Below are 20,044 nucleotides of genomic sequence, written 5' to 3'. Positions count from 1 at the left end.
GTTTATGAGTTTGAACATCAAATATGTTGTCTTTGTAGCATATTCAACTGAATATGGCTTGAAAAGGATTTGCAAATCATTGTATTCCATTTATATTTGTTTATTTTTTTATTTTTTGTATTCTTTTTAATTTTTTCTCAGTTTATAATTTACATCTAACACAATTTCCCAACTCATATGGAAACAGGGTTTGTAAGTATTTTTTTTATTCTGGCAACTTAGCTGGCAGTTTTTCTATCACAATACACATTTACAGTAATACACATTTACAGTAAAACACCATTAGAAACAAGATTTTACAGTCAAAATATGGCAGCTTAGTCAACAGGATTTTAACGCAAAAAATGTTTAGGTTTTTTTTTTCAATGTAAACAACACCGTAAAATGTAACTATTTGTTATTAATTTGGTTAGAATGTATTGATTTTAGCACTGTGTACCATCTTTTCCAGACTATAGAGCGCACCGGCATATGAGCCGCAACTACCAGCTTTCAGGTGGCCCCGGACTATAAGTGGCAGATATATAAGTTGTGAAATGACTTATTTACACAGAAATATTCTGTAAATGTTTATTTACATACCTTAATTGTTTCCAAACAGTGTCTGTAACACGGCAGTAAAACGGCTGATCAAACAAAACAGAAGTCATGGTCATGGACCCACTACCTGCGCAAGCTAGCTCTCCAATCAGCTAAACAGACTCAATAACTCCACGCTGACGTTTTGCTGAATTTACTGAGGAATTTGTGAAAGTGAAACAATACAAAAAGAATGTTATTGTAAATTAATAACACTAACACAGACACTTGTACACACGTTAGCATATTCGCTGATGCTAACGACGCTGGCTTGATTACATTACGATAGCAGGTACAAATATGCACAGACATCACACATGGGACGCTTTAGTAAGTAAGAATAGTTTTAGTTGTATTGTAAAACTTACAAACCTTGCTTGGGGTGATGAATGAAGAATCTGTACGAGTAGGAATGGCTAGAAGACCCTTCTACGTCCGGTTGAAAGCACTAAACAGTGAGCAAACTCGTGCAAAAGATGGCGCCAGAGCATAAACAATAACACACATTTTCAGTGTTGTTTGTTTTATGCTTGTCAAGGAAAAATCCATATATTAGCCGCACCGTTAAATAAGCCACAGGGTTCAAAGTGTAGGGGAAAAAAAGCAGCAGCTTATAGTCCGGAATTCAAGGTAAATGTCTTTTTTATCAGTTTATGAGTCCCTTCTTTTGCAGTATATTGTTTATTTTTGTAATCAGCCTGACCTAAGCCTTGATAGTAATCATACTTGAATAACATTTGTCAAGTTTATCTTGTTAAACTTTAACGAGGTGAGGCAGAATTATTGAATAGGATTAAAATCAAGAGTAAGTTGACATTTGAGTGGGCCCCGGGGCCCCTCTGTGCTGGAAAAAAAGAGGTTAAGAAGTAGAAAAAGTAGAAAAAGCAGCCTCCATCTCTGTTCATAATATTACTAGCAGGGGCCCTCAGCTAGTGAATGGGGCCCCAGGAGGGGGGCCTCACCTCCCGCTAGTCAACTTATTGGCCCCCTCCCATCAGACTTTGATGAAATATTTCACGAGTGCAACTTTTAAGGAGGCCAGACACTTTTGAAAGGCAGAATCATCTTTTTAATCATTTTCACTGGCAGATGACTTTCTTCCTCCCGACCGAGAAGAAGATGGTCCTGGTTTGTGTTGTCAGAGGATCTTTGTGGACCACAGATCATGTTTTGTGTTGTCAGAGGATCTTTGTGGACCACAGATCATGTTTTGTGTTGTCAGAGGATCTTTGTGGACCACAGATCATGTTTTGTGTTGTCAGAGGATCTTTGTAGACCTCAGATCATGTTTTGTGTTGTCAGAGGATCTTTGTGGACCACAGATCATGTTTTGTGTTGTCAGAGGATCTTTGTGGACCACAGATCATGTTCTGTGTTGTCAGAGGATCTTTGTGGACCACAGATCATGTTTTGTGTTGTCAGAGGATCTTTGTGGACCACAGATCATGTTTTGTGTTGTCAGAGGATCTTTGTAGACCACAGATCATGTTTTGTGTTGTCAGAGGATCTTTGTAGACCTCAGATCATGTTTTGTGTTGTCAGAGGATCTTTGTGGACCACAGATCATGTTTTGTGTTGTCAGAGGATCTTTGTGGACCACAGATCATGTTTTGTGTTGTCAGAGGATCTTTGTGGACCACAGATCATGTTTTGTGTTGTCAGAGGATCTTTGTGGACCACAGATCATGTTCTGTGTTGTCAGAGGATCTTTGTGGACCACAGATCATGTTTTGTGTTGTCAGAGGATCTTTGTAGACCACAGATCATGTTTTGTGTTGTCAGAGGATCTTTGTAGACCACAGATCATGTTTTGTGTTGTCAGAGGATCTTTGTAGACCACAGATCATGTTTTGTGTTGTCAGAGGATCTTTGTGGACCACAGATCATGTTTTGTGTTGTCAGAGGATCTTTGTAGACCACAGATCATGTTTTGTGTTGTCAGAGGATCTTTGTGGACCACAGATCATGTTTTGTGTTGTCAGAGGATCTTTGTGGACCACAGATCATGTTTTGTGTTGTCAGAGGATCTTTGTGGACCACAGATCATGTTTTGTGCCTAATTAGGGTCTTTGTGCACTTTATGTTTGGCACACATCAATGTTACATAACTCATTTTTAAAAAGTAGAATTAAAAACTGGTGTGTTACCCAGAGGTGGATGTGCTTTGGCCTCTTGGATCCACCTCCAGAAGTATCCCAGCTCCAACACCCGGGCGGTGCACACGGAGGGTGGGTCCAGGTGGTTGGCGTGGCGCAGGTCCAGGTGGTGAGCACCCTCAGGGATCATGATGGACACCAGAGAGTCGGACACGTTGAAGGTCACTCCGCCTGAAGACCACGGGTCCAGGCCGCCGTTGCTGTGACAACAGAGGAAAGGAGGAAGACAGTCAGGCTGAGTCCACAACACCCGGGCTATAGGCCGCTACTTCTTTCCCTTCAGGCTGAGTCCACAACACCCGGGCTATAGGCCGCTACTTCTTTCCCTTCAGGCTGAGTCCACAACACCCGGGCTATAGGCCGCTACTTCTTTCCTTTTAAGCTGAGTCCACAACACCCGGGCTATAGGCCGCTACTTCTTTCCTTTCAACCCTGATGGATTTTTCCTTGCTGACGGCCATAATGCAAATATCTTGCATTAAAAAGATGCAAAGAAGAAATGTGAATGCCAACTAGTGTTTCCTGCTCTTTAAAGCTTTCAACCGGAAGTAGAAGTGCCATTTGCTCTTGTAGTCCATAATGTTACTACTCGTAAGGACTCTTCATTCATCACTCATGATTAGCTTGCACAGCCAGTGGCTCCATGATGATGACTTTTTGTTTTGTTTGATCAGCCGTTTTACTGCCGTGTTACAGACATTGTTTAGAAACAATGAAGGTATGTAAATGCACTTTTACAGAATATTTCTGTGTAAATAACACATTTCACAACGTATATATCTGTGACTTATAGTATATGAAAACATGTTTCCATATACTATTCTTGATTTTATACTTTTGTTTGGTCTTCTAGTCATCCATAACGTTTCTACTCGCATGGATTCTTCATTCATCACTTTAAGCAACGTGTTTAAGTTTTACAATATAACTAAAACAATTCTTACTTACTAAAGTGTCCCATGTGTGATGTCTGTAGGAGTGTTTTCATGCATCGTAATGTAATCAAGCTAGCGTCGTTAGCATGAGCTAATATGCTAACATGTTTACGAGTGTCTGTGTTAGTGTTATTAACTTACAATAACATTCTTTTTGTATTGTTTCACTTTCACAAATTCCTCAGTAAATTCATCAAAACGTCAGCGTGGAGTTATTGAGTCTGTTTAGCTGATTGGAGAGCTAGCTTGCGCAGCTCGTGGGTCCATGACCATGACTTCTGTTTTGTTTGATCAGCCGTTTTACTACCGTGTAAATAAACATTTACAGAATATTTCTGTGTAAATAACTTATTTCACAACATATATATTTGCGACTTAGAGTCCGGTTCGGCTAATATATGGAAACATATTTTTTCCATATACTATTCTTGATTTTATATTTTTGTTTGGTCTTTTAGGCATCCGTAACGTTTCTACTCGTCCGTAACGTTTCCACTCCAAGCAACGTTTGTAAGTTTTACAATAAAACTAAAACAATTGATGAAAAAGACTTTTACCTTAAATTCCGGACTATAAGCTGCTGCTTTTTTTTCTTTTTTTTTAACACTTTGAACCCTGTGTCTTATTTAACATTGCGGCTAATATATGGATTTTTTTTCGTTGACAAGCATAAAACAAACAGCACTGAAAATGTGTGTTATTGTTTATGCTGTGGCGCCATCTTTTGCACACTGTTTAGTGCTTTCAACTGGAAGTAGAAGTAGCCATTCCTACTCTAATAGATTCTTCATTCATCACCCCAAGCAGCGTTTATAAGTTTTACAATATAACTAAAACTATTCTTACTTACTAAAGCGTCCCATGTGTGATGTCTGTAGGAGTGTTTATGTATTTTTGTACTTGCTATCGTAATGTAATAAAGCTAGTGTATTTAGCATTAGCTAATATACTAACATGAGGTCATGAGCTTTGGGTTATGACCGAAAGGACAAGATCACGGGTACAAGCGGCCCAAATGAGTTTCCTCCGCCGGGTGGCGGGTCTCTCCCTTAGAGATAGGGTGAGAAGCTCTGTCATCAAAGTAAAGCCGCTGCTCCTCCACATGGAGAGGAGCCAGATGAGGTGGTTCGGGCATCTGGTCAGGATGCCACCCGAACGCCTCCCTAGGGAGGTGTTTAGGGCACGTCCGACCGGTAGGAGGCCACGGGGAAGACCCAGGACACGTTGGGAAGACTATGTCTCCCGGCTGGCCTGGGAACGCCTCGAGATCCCCCGGGAGGAGCTGGACCAAGTAGCTGGGGAGAGGGAAGTCTGGGCTTCCCTGCTTAGGCTGCTTCCCCCGCGACCCCACCTCGGATAAGTGGAAGAAGATGGATGGATGGATAATATGCTAAGTGTCTGTGTTAGTATTATTAACTTATATTCTTTTTGTATTGTTTCACTTTCACAAATTCCTCAGTAAATTCACAAAAATGTTATCAGGTCATTTGCTTACTACTCTTGATTTTATATATTATTGTTATTTTTAAATAATTTTTTACATTTTTCCACTTTTTAATCGACTGTTTTTATCTGTGTTGTTGTTTTTAATGTTTATGTGAAGCACTTTCAATGACCTTGTGTGGAAATGGGCTGTACAAATTCACTTGTCTAATATAAGAACACAAATATAATATGACCAATAACACTCATTTGTTTTAAAAAATATTTATATCATTTTTTTCTTTGAAAAAAAAAACTGCATCATTGGCCACGCCCCCACTGCCACAAGTATATTGGCAATCTGAGGTTATAAACTGCGTGGAATAAAAAAAGTCATTTGTTTCTAGAAGTTTAAAAGTTTTACCAGAAAATTGAGTTGAAATGAGCAATATTAAAAGTATTGAAATGATGTTTACCTGAAGATGATGTTGCTGTGCGAGGCGATGTCCTTCCCCCCGTAAACGCTGGCGGCCCAGTCGGCTCGCGGCCGCACGCCAAAGGTGGCGTGACACTCGTCAGAGAAAGCCTGGAAGTCCCACTCCTCGGCCTGGAACATGTCCTGGACCCCGTCGGCGCACATGGGCATCACCATCTCGGTGCAGGCCTGCGGAGGAGGACGCTCAGCCAAGATGGACGCCGTGCTTGACCGGCACGTACCTGGTAGTTCCAGCCCAGCTCGCCCAGGCTGCCGGTGGCTGTCTGAGAGGTGTTGAGGCAGGGGGAACTTCCTGTGGAGTTGTAGTAGACCTTGGCCGCCTGGGAGACGGCGTGCAGCAGCTGCTGGTCGGAGGCGGTGGAATCCAGGCGCAGATGCTTGCACACGGCCTTCAAACACAAACACAAACACATCTGGCTCACAGTTTCTTCTATTCAAAGTTGTCAAAATGTCTCATCTCATCCATGAATAAAATGCATTCAATTGTGCCATAAATGATGCTGTTTTTCCCCAACAACACTGAATAATGATCAATGTTTGAAGTGTTCCTTGGAACCTTTACCTAAAATAATAATACTTAAATACAGTATTCATGTTTTACTCGTTTTATAGCACGCAGATTTAAAAGTAGACACTAGATGGCAGTAAAAGCATTTACTGAGGGTTGTCCCGATACCAATAATTTGGTACCGGAACCAAAATGTGTATTGATACTTTTCCAAATAAAGGGAACTACGAAAAAATTTAAATTTTGGCTTTATTTTAACAGAAAATCTTACAATACAATAATCATGCGTTTCCTATTGCAATTTTAGAGGGTTGTAATACAAACATGACACAAACCTTCCTAATTGTTAGAAATCCCACTGTTTAATATGTTTGTGTTTATGCTTCACTGATAAGACTATTTGGCGAGCGCTGTTTTTTCCTAGGAATTTCGCCAGTCCTTGAACTCACCATAGTTGTGTGGACTGTGACGCAACAGTTTGTTTACATGTACATGTACAGAGACGTGTTTTATGCCACTCCTTCACGTGAGCTTTGTTGATGTTACTAAACAGACATATTTGGTCAATGCAATGCAAGCTAATCCATGGTCACATGCTACTTAGGCTAGCTGTATGTACCTATTGCATCATTATGTCTCGTTTCTAAGTATATTTCAGCTCATTTAATTTCATTTAGTTATGTTCTCTGTGTAATTAATTGATATTTGGATGTCTCATGACACATTATCTGAATGTAATATTGGCTGCATTACCGATAGTTGTTTGTGTGCCGTGTTGTTCCGGACCACAGCAAACGTTACCATTGTGTTCCAGACCACAGCAAACATTGCTATGTTCTTCCAGACCACAACAAGCGTGACCCAGCTTGCAAAGATTGTAATAAATCCATTAGAAGAAGTTTGCTTTAACTTGGACACACACATCTATAGCTTTGGCCATTCGAAGACAGTCATTACCAGGAGTTATCTCACCCGCTGAGAAGTCTTATTAAAGTCATGTAATTAATGACACACTGTTTTATTTACTGTTTTAATTGGTTTTACCCTTTAAAATCGGTTTTAATCATATTTATTTTATATTGTTTTTAAAATTGTTGTGCAGCACTTTGGAAACATTTTGTTGTTTAAATGTGCTATATATTATCATTTATATTATTTATAGAAATAAAGTGGATTGGATGTGTTGCCTTCATTATAACACTTATATATAATTATCATTTTTTTGCAGCTCCAGACAGATTAGTTTTTTGTATTTTTGCTCCAATATTGCTCCTTTAACATTTTGTGTTACTTAGAAGAATATTCCAATTGTTAGCACATAAGGACTAGATGGGGTGTATTTGGTGAGGATGGTGTTTATTGTATTTGGTGAGGATGGTGTTTAGTCTGGACTTGCTTTGCAGCGATAAAAGACATTCCATGACATCCAAGAGGTTGACAACAAGTGTTTTTCCACATAAAACGTGCTGGCGCCTCATTTGCATGTGAAATTCCTGCTTATTTACGGCTGGGATCTCTGAACAGGGGGAGGTGGCCGACGTCGGCGTTAGCATGCTAGCGGCGTAGAATGCAAATAAAAAGAGGTTTTTAATGGCGGCCGCACAAAAACGCTGCGGATGTTAAATATTTCGCCGGGCTTTGTCTCCGTGTTGTTATGGTTGCAGTTGTTGTTGTCCGCCACTCTTTGTGAGGCGGAAAGAAACCAGCTCCTCTTGTTTTCTGCTAGTGTTACTAAGGCTTTTGTCCGCCGGCGGGGAGGACTCGGCGCGCGATGGATGAGGACGGCCGAGGACACGTCCAAGCAAAGATTTACACGGTGAAAGAGGGAACTTTTCAGCCAGGATTAGCTTCATACATTCATCTCTGCCAGCAGATCTCCCTCCTCTAAGCCCTCAATGGGCCTCACATAATCACATTAGCTTTGTCATTAAAAGGAGCCTAAAGCGCTTACAGGCTCGCATACATTAAGGGGGCCCGGCAGGAGCATTTAGCCCCCCAAGTCTGCACCACCAGTGAGGATGGTCCAGGTGTAGACGTGGGCGGGGCCACACAGGTGAGGAAAATACAATATTAGAACAGTGACTGGTTTTCCTCTGAGAACGTTGTTAGTGGGCCTTTTCCTCCTGAGTGCGGCCGATGGAAGGACAAAACAGACTACATCCAAAACAAAACTACAGTAAAAATGCAATATGCATCATCACAAAAAGGGTAATATTAAAAGAATGGATAGATGCTGATAGTCCAACTCATACTGACTGGTATACACAAGCTATGGAGATGATATCAGTAGAAAAAAAATGCATTTACCATATTTTTTGGACTATAAGGTGCACTTAAAATCCTTTCATTTTCTCAAAACTCGACAGTGCGCCTTGTAACCCGGTGCGCCTAATGTACAGAATTACATATATATATATATATATATATATATATATATATATATATATATATATATCAGATAATGTCTTACCTTATACACACAGCATAATAATACTCCTATGTTGAAGCACAGTACAATCCATCAAGCGGTGTGGCTTCATAACTTACCAAAGTCCTACTAAAACATTCTGACAGATTTTTGAGCGCTGTGTGTAATGTTCTATATTTTCAATGGAACATTTTAAATTTTGGTGTTTACTTGAGTCATATTGCAGTCTACACGTATCTTATGTGTGACTGCCATTATCTTGCAGTCTACACGTATCTTATGTGTGACTGCCATCATCTTGCAGTCTACACGTATCTTATGTGTGACTGCCATCATCTTGCAGTCTACACGTATCTTATGTGTGACTGCCATCATCTTGCAGCCTACACGTATCTTATGTGTGACTGCCATCATCTTGCAGTCTACACGTATTTTATGTGTGACTGCCATCTCCTGGTCACACTTATCATTTCACCATGTACCAAATAAAATAGCTTTGAGGTCGGTAAGCAAAACCAGAATTATTGCGTACATTATGTGCACCGGGTTATACGGCGCACTGTCGAGTTTTGAGGAAATGAAGGGATTTTAAGTGCGCCTTATAGTCCCAAAAATAGGGTACCGGTAAACTGCCAAACGTATATCCAGTATGTCTGGTCAAAGGAGTCAGTTTTTATGGAGTCTGTTAAAGCTCATTGTCCTCCGTTCAAACGACGACTTCATCTCTGACTGTATGTGTTGGAGATGGAGTGAGCATCATTCTGTAAGCAGCTTCCCCCCAACAAATAAGACCATTATTTCTTTTAAATACTTCTAAGAAAATGATATTCCTTCATTTTTGTGCTTAATAGTAAAAAGACAGCATGTGTTTGTCTGAGGCCCGCTGCTAGCTTAGCTAACGCTAACAGCCTACTGACAGAATGAAGCATGCTGTGATTGTAAAGGTAGCAGTGTGAAAATGTGGTGAACACAACATGATGGCGTTAAAAGTCATGTTTGATGGTCTCACGGCTGCTATGCAGGCTATTTATTAGCTTTGTAACCTGACTTCCTTTGGCTTTGCTTCAAAGCTGGAAATTAACTTAAGCACAGAGTCTCGTATAGGCACATGAAAATAAGACATCCACAGCCCAGCAAGACCCACAATGCAATGCGTTTCCAGGTCACACTTTCAAGCCCTTTTAGAATCACATACTTTGATATCATGTAATCCTGTATGCCTCTTTTAATGCAAACCTTCTACACCTCCTACTTGACAGAGGACAGCTTTGCTACACGTCTTAAAATGCATTAGCATTAAAGCCAGAGCTAACACTACACCATGTGCACCTGTGCTAGCTGTCGGTACCTGAATGGGCCAGGGAGGCAGCGGCTGCAGGAAGTCGGCTTTGTAAGGATAGTCCACCATGGCCAGGTTGACCCAGGTCTCCTGCAGCCAACTCTTCAAGTCTGCCAAGTCCTTCTGGCTCTTGAGTGGCGCACACAAGCTCAACTCCTCCGACAGCCACTGGGGACCCCACGCTAGTCCACAAGGAACACATTGAAGAGGTTCTAGTTTGTACTAAAACATGCTGGAGTCAGATTGAAAGGATTCCAGTTTGGATTAAAACATATCTAAATTACATTTAAAAGGTTCTAGTTTGTACTCAAACATGTTGTAGTTTGTTTCAAATGACTGTAGTTTAGATTAAAAAAAGATTTAAATTAAATTCTTGTTTTAGTTTGTATTTAAAAGGGTTGCAGTTTGGATGGGAAAGAGTTCTAGTTTGGACTAAAAAGTTCTAGTGTGGATCAAAAAAGGATCTAATTTGGATTTAAAAGGTTTTCTAGTTTGGATAAAATAAATTCTCGTGTAGATTATAAAATGCTATAGAGTGTTAAAAGAGGTGCTAGTTTGGATTGAAAATGGTTCTAGTTTGGGTTAAAAGGGGTTTTAATTTGTGTTAAAAAGGGGTTGTAGTATGTCTTAAAAGGTTCTGTTTTGGTTAAAAAGGGCTCTTTATGGTTTGTATTCAAAAGGTTCTAGTTTGTTTTGAAAGGGGTTCTATTTTGGATGGAAAAGGGTTCTAGTTTGGGTTGAAAAAGGCTCTAGTTTGGATTAAAATAGGTTCTAATTTCTATTAGAAAGGTTCTAGTTTAGATTGAAAAGGGTTCTAGTTTGTCTTTTAAGAGGTTCTAGTTTGTATTTAAAAGGTTCCATTTTAGATTAAAAAATTATTCATTGGATTGAAAGAGGTGCTAGTTTGGATTAAAAGTGGTTCTAGTTTGGGTTAAAATGGGTTTTAATGTGTGTTAGAAGGGGTTGTAGTATGTCTTAAAAGGTTCTGGTTTGGTTAAAAAGGGTTGTAGTTTGTTTTGAAAGGGCTTTTATTTTGGATGAAAAAGGGTTCTAGTTTGGATTGAAAATGGTTCCAGTTTGGGTTCAAATGGGTTTTAATTTGCGTTAAAAAGGGGTTGTAGTATGTCTTAAAGTGTTCTGTTTTGGTTAAAAATGTTTATTTATGGTTTGTATTTAAAAGGTTCTAGTTTGTTTTGAAAGGGGTTTCTATTTTGGATGAAAAAGGGTTCTAGTTTGGATTGAAAAAAATTCTAGTTTGGATTGAAAAAGGTTTCAGTTTAGTTTAAAAAGGTACTAGTTTATCTTTAAAAAAAAGTTGTCATTTGGTTTAAAATAGGTTCTAATTTTGATTTTAAAAAATGTTCTAGTTTAGATTGAAAAAGGTTCTAGTTTGTCTTTTAAGAGGTTCTAGTTCGTATTTAAGAGGTTCCAGTTTAGATTTAATTTGTGTTAAAAAGGGGTTGTAGTATGTCCTAAAAGGTTCTGGTTTGGATTAAAAAGGTTCTAGTTTAGATTGAAAAGGATTCTAGTTTGTATTTAAGAGGTTTTATCTTAGATTAAAAAATCTTCATTGGATTAATATAGGTTCTAGCTTGGATTAAAAGGTTCTATGTTAGATTCCAAAAGGGCTCTAGCTTGGATTAAAAAAGGTTCTGGTTTTGACTAAAAGGGGTCTAGTTTGTCTATAGGTTCTAGTTTAGTTTAAAAATGGTTCTAGTTTGGATTTAAAAAGGGTTTGAATTTGGATTTAAAAAGGATTCTAGTTTGTATTTAAACATTCTAGTTTGGATTGAAAGGTTTTAATTTGGATTAAAAATGTTTAGATTAAAAAACTTCACATTTGGATTGAAAAATTTCAATTTTGGATTGAAAAAGGGTTTTGGTTTGTATTTAAAAGTTCAAGTTTGGATTTAAAACTGTTTTAGTTTGGGTTAAAAGAGGTTGTAGTTTGGATTAAAACAAAGTTTGTATTAAAAATGCTTTAGCTCGAAAGAACAAAGGTTGTATTTTGGATTACAGAGATTGTAGATTGATTGATTGATTGATTGAGTTGTGAAGGTGTCCATCAAGTGCTCACAACTTACCAGTGGAGAAGATGCGATCCATGGCCTTCCATGAGGCTCGGATGTTGGTGTGACAGTTTGGTCCACTTTGAGCAAAGTCCTGAGTGACTATTGAGTAGAAGTTTCCACAAGGAACCATGCCAGAGAACTGCCATATTGGAGCAGAGGAGGCCAAAGCCCTGCAAGGCAACAACACTTTGGTTTCCACACCACCCACTTTGATGTTTCCACACCACCCACTTTGATGTTTCCACACCACCCACTTTGATGTTTCCACTCACATCTTACCCCACCACCCAGTTTGATGTTTCCACTGACATCTTACCCCACCACCCACTTTGATGTTTCCACTGACATCTTACCCCACCACCCAGTTTGATGTTTCCACTGACATCTTACCCCACCACCCAGTTTGATGTTTCCACTCACATCTTACCCCACCACCCAGTTTGATGTTTCCACTCACATCTTACCCCACCGCCCAGTTTGATGTTTCCACTGACATCTTACCCCACCGCCCAGTTTGATGTTTCCACTGACATCTTACCCCACCACCCAGTTTGATGTTTCCACTGACATCTTACCCCACCACCCAGTTTGATGTTTCCACTCACATCTTACCCCACCACCCAGTTTGATGTTTCCACTCACATCTTACCCCACCACCCAGTTTGATGTTTCCACTCACATCTTACCCCACCACCCAGTTTGATGTTTCCACTGACATCTTACCCCACCACCCAGTTTGATGTTTCCACTGACATCTTACCCCACCACCCAGTTTGATGTTTCCACTCACATCTTACCCCACCACCCAGTTTGATGTTTCCACTCACATCTTACCCCACCACCCAGTTTGATGTTTCCACTCACATCTTACCCCACCACCCAGTTTGATGTTTCCACTCACATCTTACCCCACCACCCAGTTTGATGTTTCCACTCACATCTTACCCCACCACCCAGTTTGATGTTTCCACTGACATCTTACCCCACCACCCAGTTTGATGTTTCCACTGACATCTTACCCCACCACCCAGTTTGATGTTTCCACTGACATCTTACCCCACCACCCAGTTTGATGTTTCCACTGACATCTTACCCCACCACCCAGTTTGATGTTTCCACTCACATCTTACCCCACCACCCAGTTTGATGTTTCCACTGACATCTTACCCCACCACCCAGTTTGATGTTTCCACTCACATCTTACCCCACCACCCAGTTTGATGTTTCCACTGACATCTTACCCCACCACCCAGTTTGATGTTTCCACTGACATCTTACCCCACCACCCAGTTTGATGTTTCCACTGACATCTTACCCCACCACCCAGTTTGATGTTTCCACTCACATCTTACCCCACCACCCAGTTTGATGTTTCCACTGACATCTTACCCCACCACCCAGTTTGATGTTTCCACTGACATCTTACCCCACCACCCAGTTTGATGTTTCCACTGACATCTTACCCCACCACCCAGTTTGATGTTTCCACTCACATCTTACCCCACCACCCAGTTTGATGTTTCCACTGACATCTTACCCCACCACCCAGTTTGATGTTTCCACTGACATCTTACCCCACCACCCAGTTTGATGTTTCCACTGACATCTTACCCCACCACCCAGTTTGATGTTTCCACTCACATCTTACCCCACCACCCAGTTTGATGTTTCCACTGACATCTTACCCCACCACCTAGTGTGATGTTTCCACTCACATCTTACCCCACCACCCAGTTTGATGTTTCCACTGACATCTTACCCCACCACCTAGTGTGATGTTTCCACTCACATCTTACTCCACCACCCAGTTTGATGTTTCCACTGACATCTTACCCCACCACCCAGTTTGATGTTTCCACTGACATCTTACCCCACCACCCAGTTTGATGTTTCCACTGACATCTTACCCCACCACCCAGTTTGATGTTTCCACTGACATCTTACCCCACCACCACGTGAGGATATTTCATCCTCAACCAGGCGGCCAGCATGCCTCCATAAGAACCTCCGATGGCGATGACCGGGCTGTGTTGGGCCCCGGGCCTGCTGGACTTCAGGTTCTGGATCAGTACAGCGAAATCTGCCAGGGCCTGTTCTGAGGTCAGGTAGTTGAGATGTTTGCTGTCCTGCAGACAAACAAACAAGAAACCTGCTGCTAACAAACAAACAAGAAACCTGCTGCTAAGTGTCACTGTCCTAAAGACACCACATGGACATAAGTATTGGGACACAAGACCGTGTGATGTCACTCTTCTCTTACATCAAATACATGAAAGATGCTAAAAGCAATCCAATATACGCTAAACTATCAAAACTGTTTACATGTAATAGTATATCTCATTAATAATGAAGTAGTGAAGTATATTTATATAGCGCTTTTCTCGAGTGACTCAACGCGCTTTTACATAGTGAACGGCAGTGACTAGGATGGCGGAAGCTGGGATCGAACCTGGACCCCTCAAGTTGCTGGCACAGCCACTCTACCAACCGAGCTATATATATATATATATATATATATATATATATATATATATATATATATATATATATATATATATATATATATATATATATATATATATATATATATATATATATATATATGTATGTGTGGGGGGAAAAAAAATCACAAGACTACTTCATCTCTACAGGCCTGTTTCATGAGGGGGTTCCCTCAATCATCAGGAGATTTGAGGATTGATATATTGCGCTCTACTACGGTATCGAGCACTATTTTTTGGATAACCTTATTAAGACATATATATATATATATGTATATGTACATATAAACATATACATACAGACACATGTGTATATATACTGTACATATACATACATATATATATATACATAAACGCTACTCTATGGCAATGTTGGCCCCTGCTTAGCATGTTGGCTTACTCGGTAAGAGTCCGGTCCAAAGGGCATGGATTGTCCGTAGTAGCGATGTTCTGCAAACACCAACATGGCCTGCATCTCCCCAGCCACATCCCACATGAAGCCCTGCAGGAACCAGACCAGCGTTAGTGGAAACACGTCATCATGGCTCACTTGGAGGACTCACAGTGTTGTTGCAGAACCAGGAGATGTCGCCCTCGTTGCCGGTGTAAAACAAAATGGGACCGCCCGGTTGACGCCAGTGCTTGTCGGCCACGAGGTAGCGCTGTTTGAACGTGCCGTCTTCCTGGAAGCCAAAATGATCGATCTGGGAAAACAAGAAGGACAAGAACACATTTAAACACTCATGTTCCAGATCAAATACATTTAATAACTCTCACATTCATGTTCCCAATCAAATACATTTAATAACTCTCACACTCATGTTCCAGATCAAATACATTTAATAACTCTCACACTCATGTTCCAGATCAAATACATTTAATAACTCTCACACTCATGTTCCAGATCAAATACATTTAATAACTCTCACACTCATGTTCCAGATCAAATACATTTAATAACTCTCACACTCATGTTCCAGATCAAATACATTTAATAACTCTCACACTCATGTTCCAGATCAAATACATTTAATAACTCTCACACTCATGTTCCAGATCAAATACATTTAATAACTCTCACACTATAGTTTAAAATTGTTTAACATTGTTTAAAATTGTTTAAAAAAAAAAAAATTGTTTAAAATTGTTTAAAAAAATAAAAATAGTTTTAAAAAATTAGAATTGTTTAATTTTAAAATTGTTTAAAAAAATAAAAATGTTTAAAATAGTTTAAAATACTTTTAAATTGTTTAAAATTGTTCAACATTGTTTAAAATTGTTTAAAGAAATTAAAATTATTTTAAAAAATTAAAAAATATTTAAAATTGTTTAATTTTAAAATTGTTTAAAAAAAATGGTATGTTTAAAAATATTTTTTTTTAAATTAAAATGTTAAAAAATTAAAAATGTTTAAAATACTTTAAAATACTTTAAAATAGTTTTAAATTGTTTAAAATTGTTCAACATTGTTTAAAAAAAAATAAAAACATTTTTAAATAGTTTAATTTAAAAATTGTTTTAAAAAAATTAAAATTGTTTAAAAACATTTAAAATGGTAGAAATTGAAGAAAGGTTTGTTTTACCATTTTTAAAAATGGTAAAAAAAAATGTTTTTGAAATTTGTTAAAAATTGTTAGAAATTGTAAAAATTGTTAGAAATTGTAAAAAAAAAAAAACACATAAACATTAGACATTTATTAAAAAAATAAATAAATAAAAGAACAATAGTGTCACAGTGGCTTACACATGCATCGCATCTCATAAGCTTGACAACACACTGTGTCCAATATTTTCACAAAGATAAAATAAGTCATATTTTTGGTTCATTTAAAAGTTACATTATTGCAATCAGTTGATAAAAACATTGTCCTTTACAATTATAAAAGCTTTTTACAAAAAACTACTACTCTGCTTGCATGTCAGCAGACTGGGGTAGATCCTGCTGAAATCCTATGTATTCAATGAATAGACAATCCTTTTCAATCGGGAAAATATCGTTTTTGAATCGAGAATCGCCTTGAATCAAAAAAATTGATTTATAATCGAATCGTGACCCCAAGAATCGATATTGAATCGAATCGTGGGACACCCAAAGATTCGCAGCCCTAATATAATATAATATTTATAATATATTTTATTTGGGAAGGTCATACTAAAACCTTCATTCTAGCCTGATTTAGCCATTCCTTTACCACTTTTGAGGTGTCCTTGGGGACATTGTCCTGTTGGAACACCCAACTGCGCCCAAGACCCAACCTCTGGGCTGATGATTTTAGCTTGTCCTGAACAATTTGGAGCTAATCCTCCTTTTTCATTGTCCCATTTAAAGCACCAGTTCTATTTGCAGCAAAACAGGCCCGGAGCATAATACTACCACCACCATGCTTAATGGTAGGAATGGTGTTCCTGGGATTAAAGGCCCCACCTTTTCTCCTCCAAACATATTCCTACTGTCAAGCATGGTGGTGGTAGTATTATGCTCTGGGCCTGTTTTGCTGCAAATGGAACTGCTGCTTTACAGAGAATAAGCAAACTTCATGAATGTTTTTTGTGAGCAACAAGTATGTGCTCCAATCACTACATCACAAAAAAATAAGAGTTGTAGAAATGATTGTAAAGTCAAGACAGCCATGACATGATGTTCTTTACAAGTGGATGTTAACTTTTGATCGTGACTGTATATATAATTAAAAATATATATATACACACACACAGGAGTTTATAGAGTTTGCATGTTCTCCCCGTGACCTGCGTGGGTTCCCTCCGGGTACTCTGGCTTCCTCCCACCTCCAAAGACATGCACCTGGGGATAGGCCCCTCCCACCTCCAAAGACATGCACCTGGGGATAGGTTGATTGGCAACACTAAATGGTCCCTAGTGTGTGAATGTGAGTGTGAATGTTGTCTATCTGTGTTGGCCCTGCGATGAGGTGGCGACTTGTCCAGGGTGTACCCCGCCTTCCGCCCGAATGCATCGGAGATAAGCTCCAGCAACCCCCCGCAACCCCGAAAGGGACAAGCGGTAGAAAATGGATGGATGGATGGATACACACACACACATACACATATATACATATCCATCCATCCATCCATTTTCTACCACTTATTCGCATTTTGGGGTCGCGGGGGGCGCTGGAGCCTATTTCAGCTGCACTCGGGTGGAAGGCGGTGTACACCCTGGACAAGTCGCCACCTCATCGCAGGGCCAACACAGATAGACAATATTCACACTCACATTCATGATATGACTTATTTAAAAAACATAATTGGACTGAGACTCTTCTGTGTTCCTGTGACCAAACTTGAGAGGAGCCCTTAAAATGTAAAAAGAAAACACCTATGTATTGTGTACTGGTTTAGAAAATGGAAAATATGAAAATGGCCCCACATTCTTCAAATGTTCAGTGTGTGGCCCTCAGTCTGTCCAGCCCTGATGTACAATGTTCATGTAGCACAAAAGCACAGCAACCATTTCCAACTATTATAATAATAATAAAGTAGAATTAAACAGATTTGTAAAATGTATTTTCAGCTATCCATCCATCCATTTTCTACTGCTTGTCCTCGCGGGGGTGCTGGAGCCTATCCCAGCTTCACATAGGCTATACTCTAAAAAATATCATTAAAATTTGAAAAAAAGGACAATTTTCAAACTGCATCCAAAACCCTCACCCTGAGAAATAGCACCTTCCTGTGGTCATTGTTAGAATGACCACCACCTTTTGCCTGCAGTGTTATTTCACTTCCATAAAAGAGGATTTCCTGTGGACACGTGCTTTATTCATGATTCTGTTGTGGCTTTGACGGCTGTAAAGTTCATTAGAGGCTTTTTATTTGTGCAGTGGTTTAAAAAAAAAAAACAGGACAAGACAATCAGAATGGAAGAAATGTTTTCTTTTATAGGCTCCCTGGGATGGAAGGATGCTGAGGCTGGGTGTGTCCCCTCCTCCCAGCTCACTTATTTCTCATGCTCTTGCAGAAATATATTCTCCATTCTAACACTTTGGGGTTCCCTTTTACCTTGTAAAAGCGGAATAAACATACATCTTACTATTGCCTGCATGAACACTTGAACACACACACACACACACACACACACCCACACACACACACACACACACACACACACACACACACACACACAGTTTCAGTCTTGTGACTCCATGACTCAGACATATAATTACACAACAAATATAGAACTACAGCAACTTAAAGCACTTTTAGGCAGTGAGCCATTGCTGTTTGTCTTTAATACATCAAGTCCATTTATTAACACAATTGATTCAATGATGAATCATAAAAAGGATGATTATTAAAGACAAATGATCCCATTCATCACGTATAAATTATTTTGACTGTACAAAGTCCCTTCCCTTAACCGCAGACACGTTACCTGAAAGGTGTGTTGTTAATAACGATGTTACCATCAAGCCCAGTAAAACTCTAATGAGATAGTATTATCGTTCTAAATAAAAAATATATTTTCAAACAAATGTGATTGATGACTGCACTTCTGATTTTAACACGGACTGACTTGCGCCAGCTCGCTTCAATGTTGACATGAAAACAAGAGACATTAACGATATATATATATATATATATATATATATATATATATATATATATATAGATATATATATATATATATGTGTGTGTTTTCAGCATTTATTTTTTCATAAAAAAATGTCAATACTTTGACTTGGACACCCCTGAGCTTAAGTATCAAAGGTACTTGATTTGGAGGATCGATATGAGAGCATAAAGATCTGGTATCGATATTTCAGTATCGATCACAATTTTGGACGTTTTTAGAGCACTTTATAGGCAAAATAGAGCTACTTCCATTGCTCTATTGTTAGCTGACTCTTGTTAGCGTTTATTTCAATCAATCAATCAATGTTTATTTATATAGCCCTAAATCACGAGTGTCTCAAAGGGCTGCACAAGCCACAACGACATCAACGGCTCAGATCCCACATCAGGGCAAGGAAAAACTCAACCCAATGGGATGACAATGAGAAACCTTTTTTAATTTACGATTTAGAATGGATAAAAACATGTGTGTTCTTGTTTTGTGTGAATGATTAACGACATTTCATATGAGTTTGAGAAGGTATGACACACAATGAAGTAGAAAAGGACAAATGAGTTATCGAAGTAGAGAAAGGTCAACTCACCTTTTGGTCCAAGTAGAAAGTGTCATAGTTGAAGTGAGAGGAGAGAGAAAAGCCTCCATGTCTTCTGAACATGTGACTTGTGAAGGCAAAGACGTGGAAAGAGCAAATAAAGACGAGTATCAAGCAGCAGATGACACATTTCTTCATCTTTCCAACTTCTTGTGCTGCTCTGAGCTCAGTCAGCACATTGTGACACTGCTCATATGTTTACGACACGGGAGGAAGGAAGTCAATGTGGTCATTTCAGCACTCCTGCGACTCTCACATGCTGCCAGTCAGCAAACACATCTTTACAATCATCGAAAACCTTCTTTGTTTTAGGATAGTCGGCGAGCTAAAGAAAACCTTCTTTGTTTATGATAGTCGGCGAGCTAAAGAGCACACGGCTAAATCACGCTGCTTGCCGCAAAGCATGCTGGGTGTTGGAGTTC

At 39.2% G+C, this 20,044-nt stretch overlaps 1 protein-coding gene across 1 annotated transcript in view; it reads right to left on the bottom strand.

Annotated features, from left to right (window-relative positions):
* Nucleotides 1–19,985, bottom strand: part of prcp (prolylcarboxypeptidase (angiotensinase C)) — a 38,484-nt gene extending 18,499 nt beyond the window's left edge. The window contains exons 1-9 of the mRNA XM_061972167.2: nt 19,614–19,985; nt 15,000–15,140; nt 14,837–14,938; nt 13,880–14,061; nt 11,948–12,105; nt 9,873–10,045; nt 5,810–5,977; nt 5,569–5,756; nt 2,727–2,935 (exon numbers count right to left, since the gene is read on the bottom strand). Coding sequence (XP_061828151.1) covers nt 2,727–2,935; nt 5,569–5,756; nt 5,810–5,977; nt 9,873–10,045; nt 11,948–12,105; nt 13,880–14,061; nt 14,837–14,938; nt 15,000–15,140; nt 19,614–19,760 — 1,468 coding nt within the window. The 5' untranslated portion in view covers nt 19,761–19,985. The remainder of the gene's footprint in view (nt 1–2,726; nt 2,936–5,568; nt 5,757–5,809; nt 5,978–9,872; nt 10,046–11,947; nt 12,106–13,879; nt 14,062–14,836; nt 14,939–14,999; nt 15,141–19,613) is intronic.
* Between the last annotated feature and the right edge of the window lie 59 nt (nt 19,986–20,044).

Source organism: Nerophis lumbriciformis, linkage group LG17, assembly GCF_033978685.3.
Source record: "Nerophis lumbriciformis linkage group LG17, RoL_Nlum_v2.1, whole genome shotgun sequence".
NCBI classification, from domain to species: Eukaryota; Metazoa; Chordata; class Actinopteri; order Syngnathiformes; family Syngnathidae; genus Nerophis; species Nerophis lumbriciformis.
This window is presented reverse-complemented; position numbering and strand designations above follow the sequence as displayed.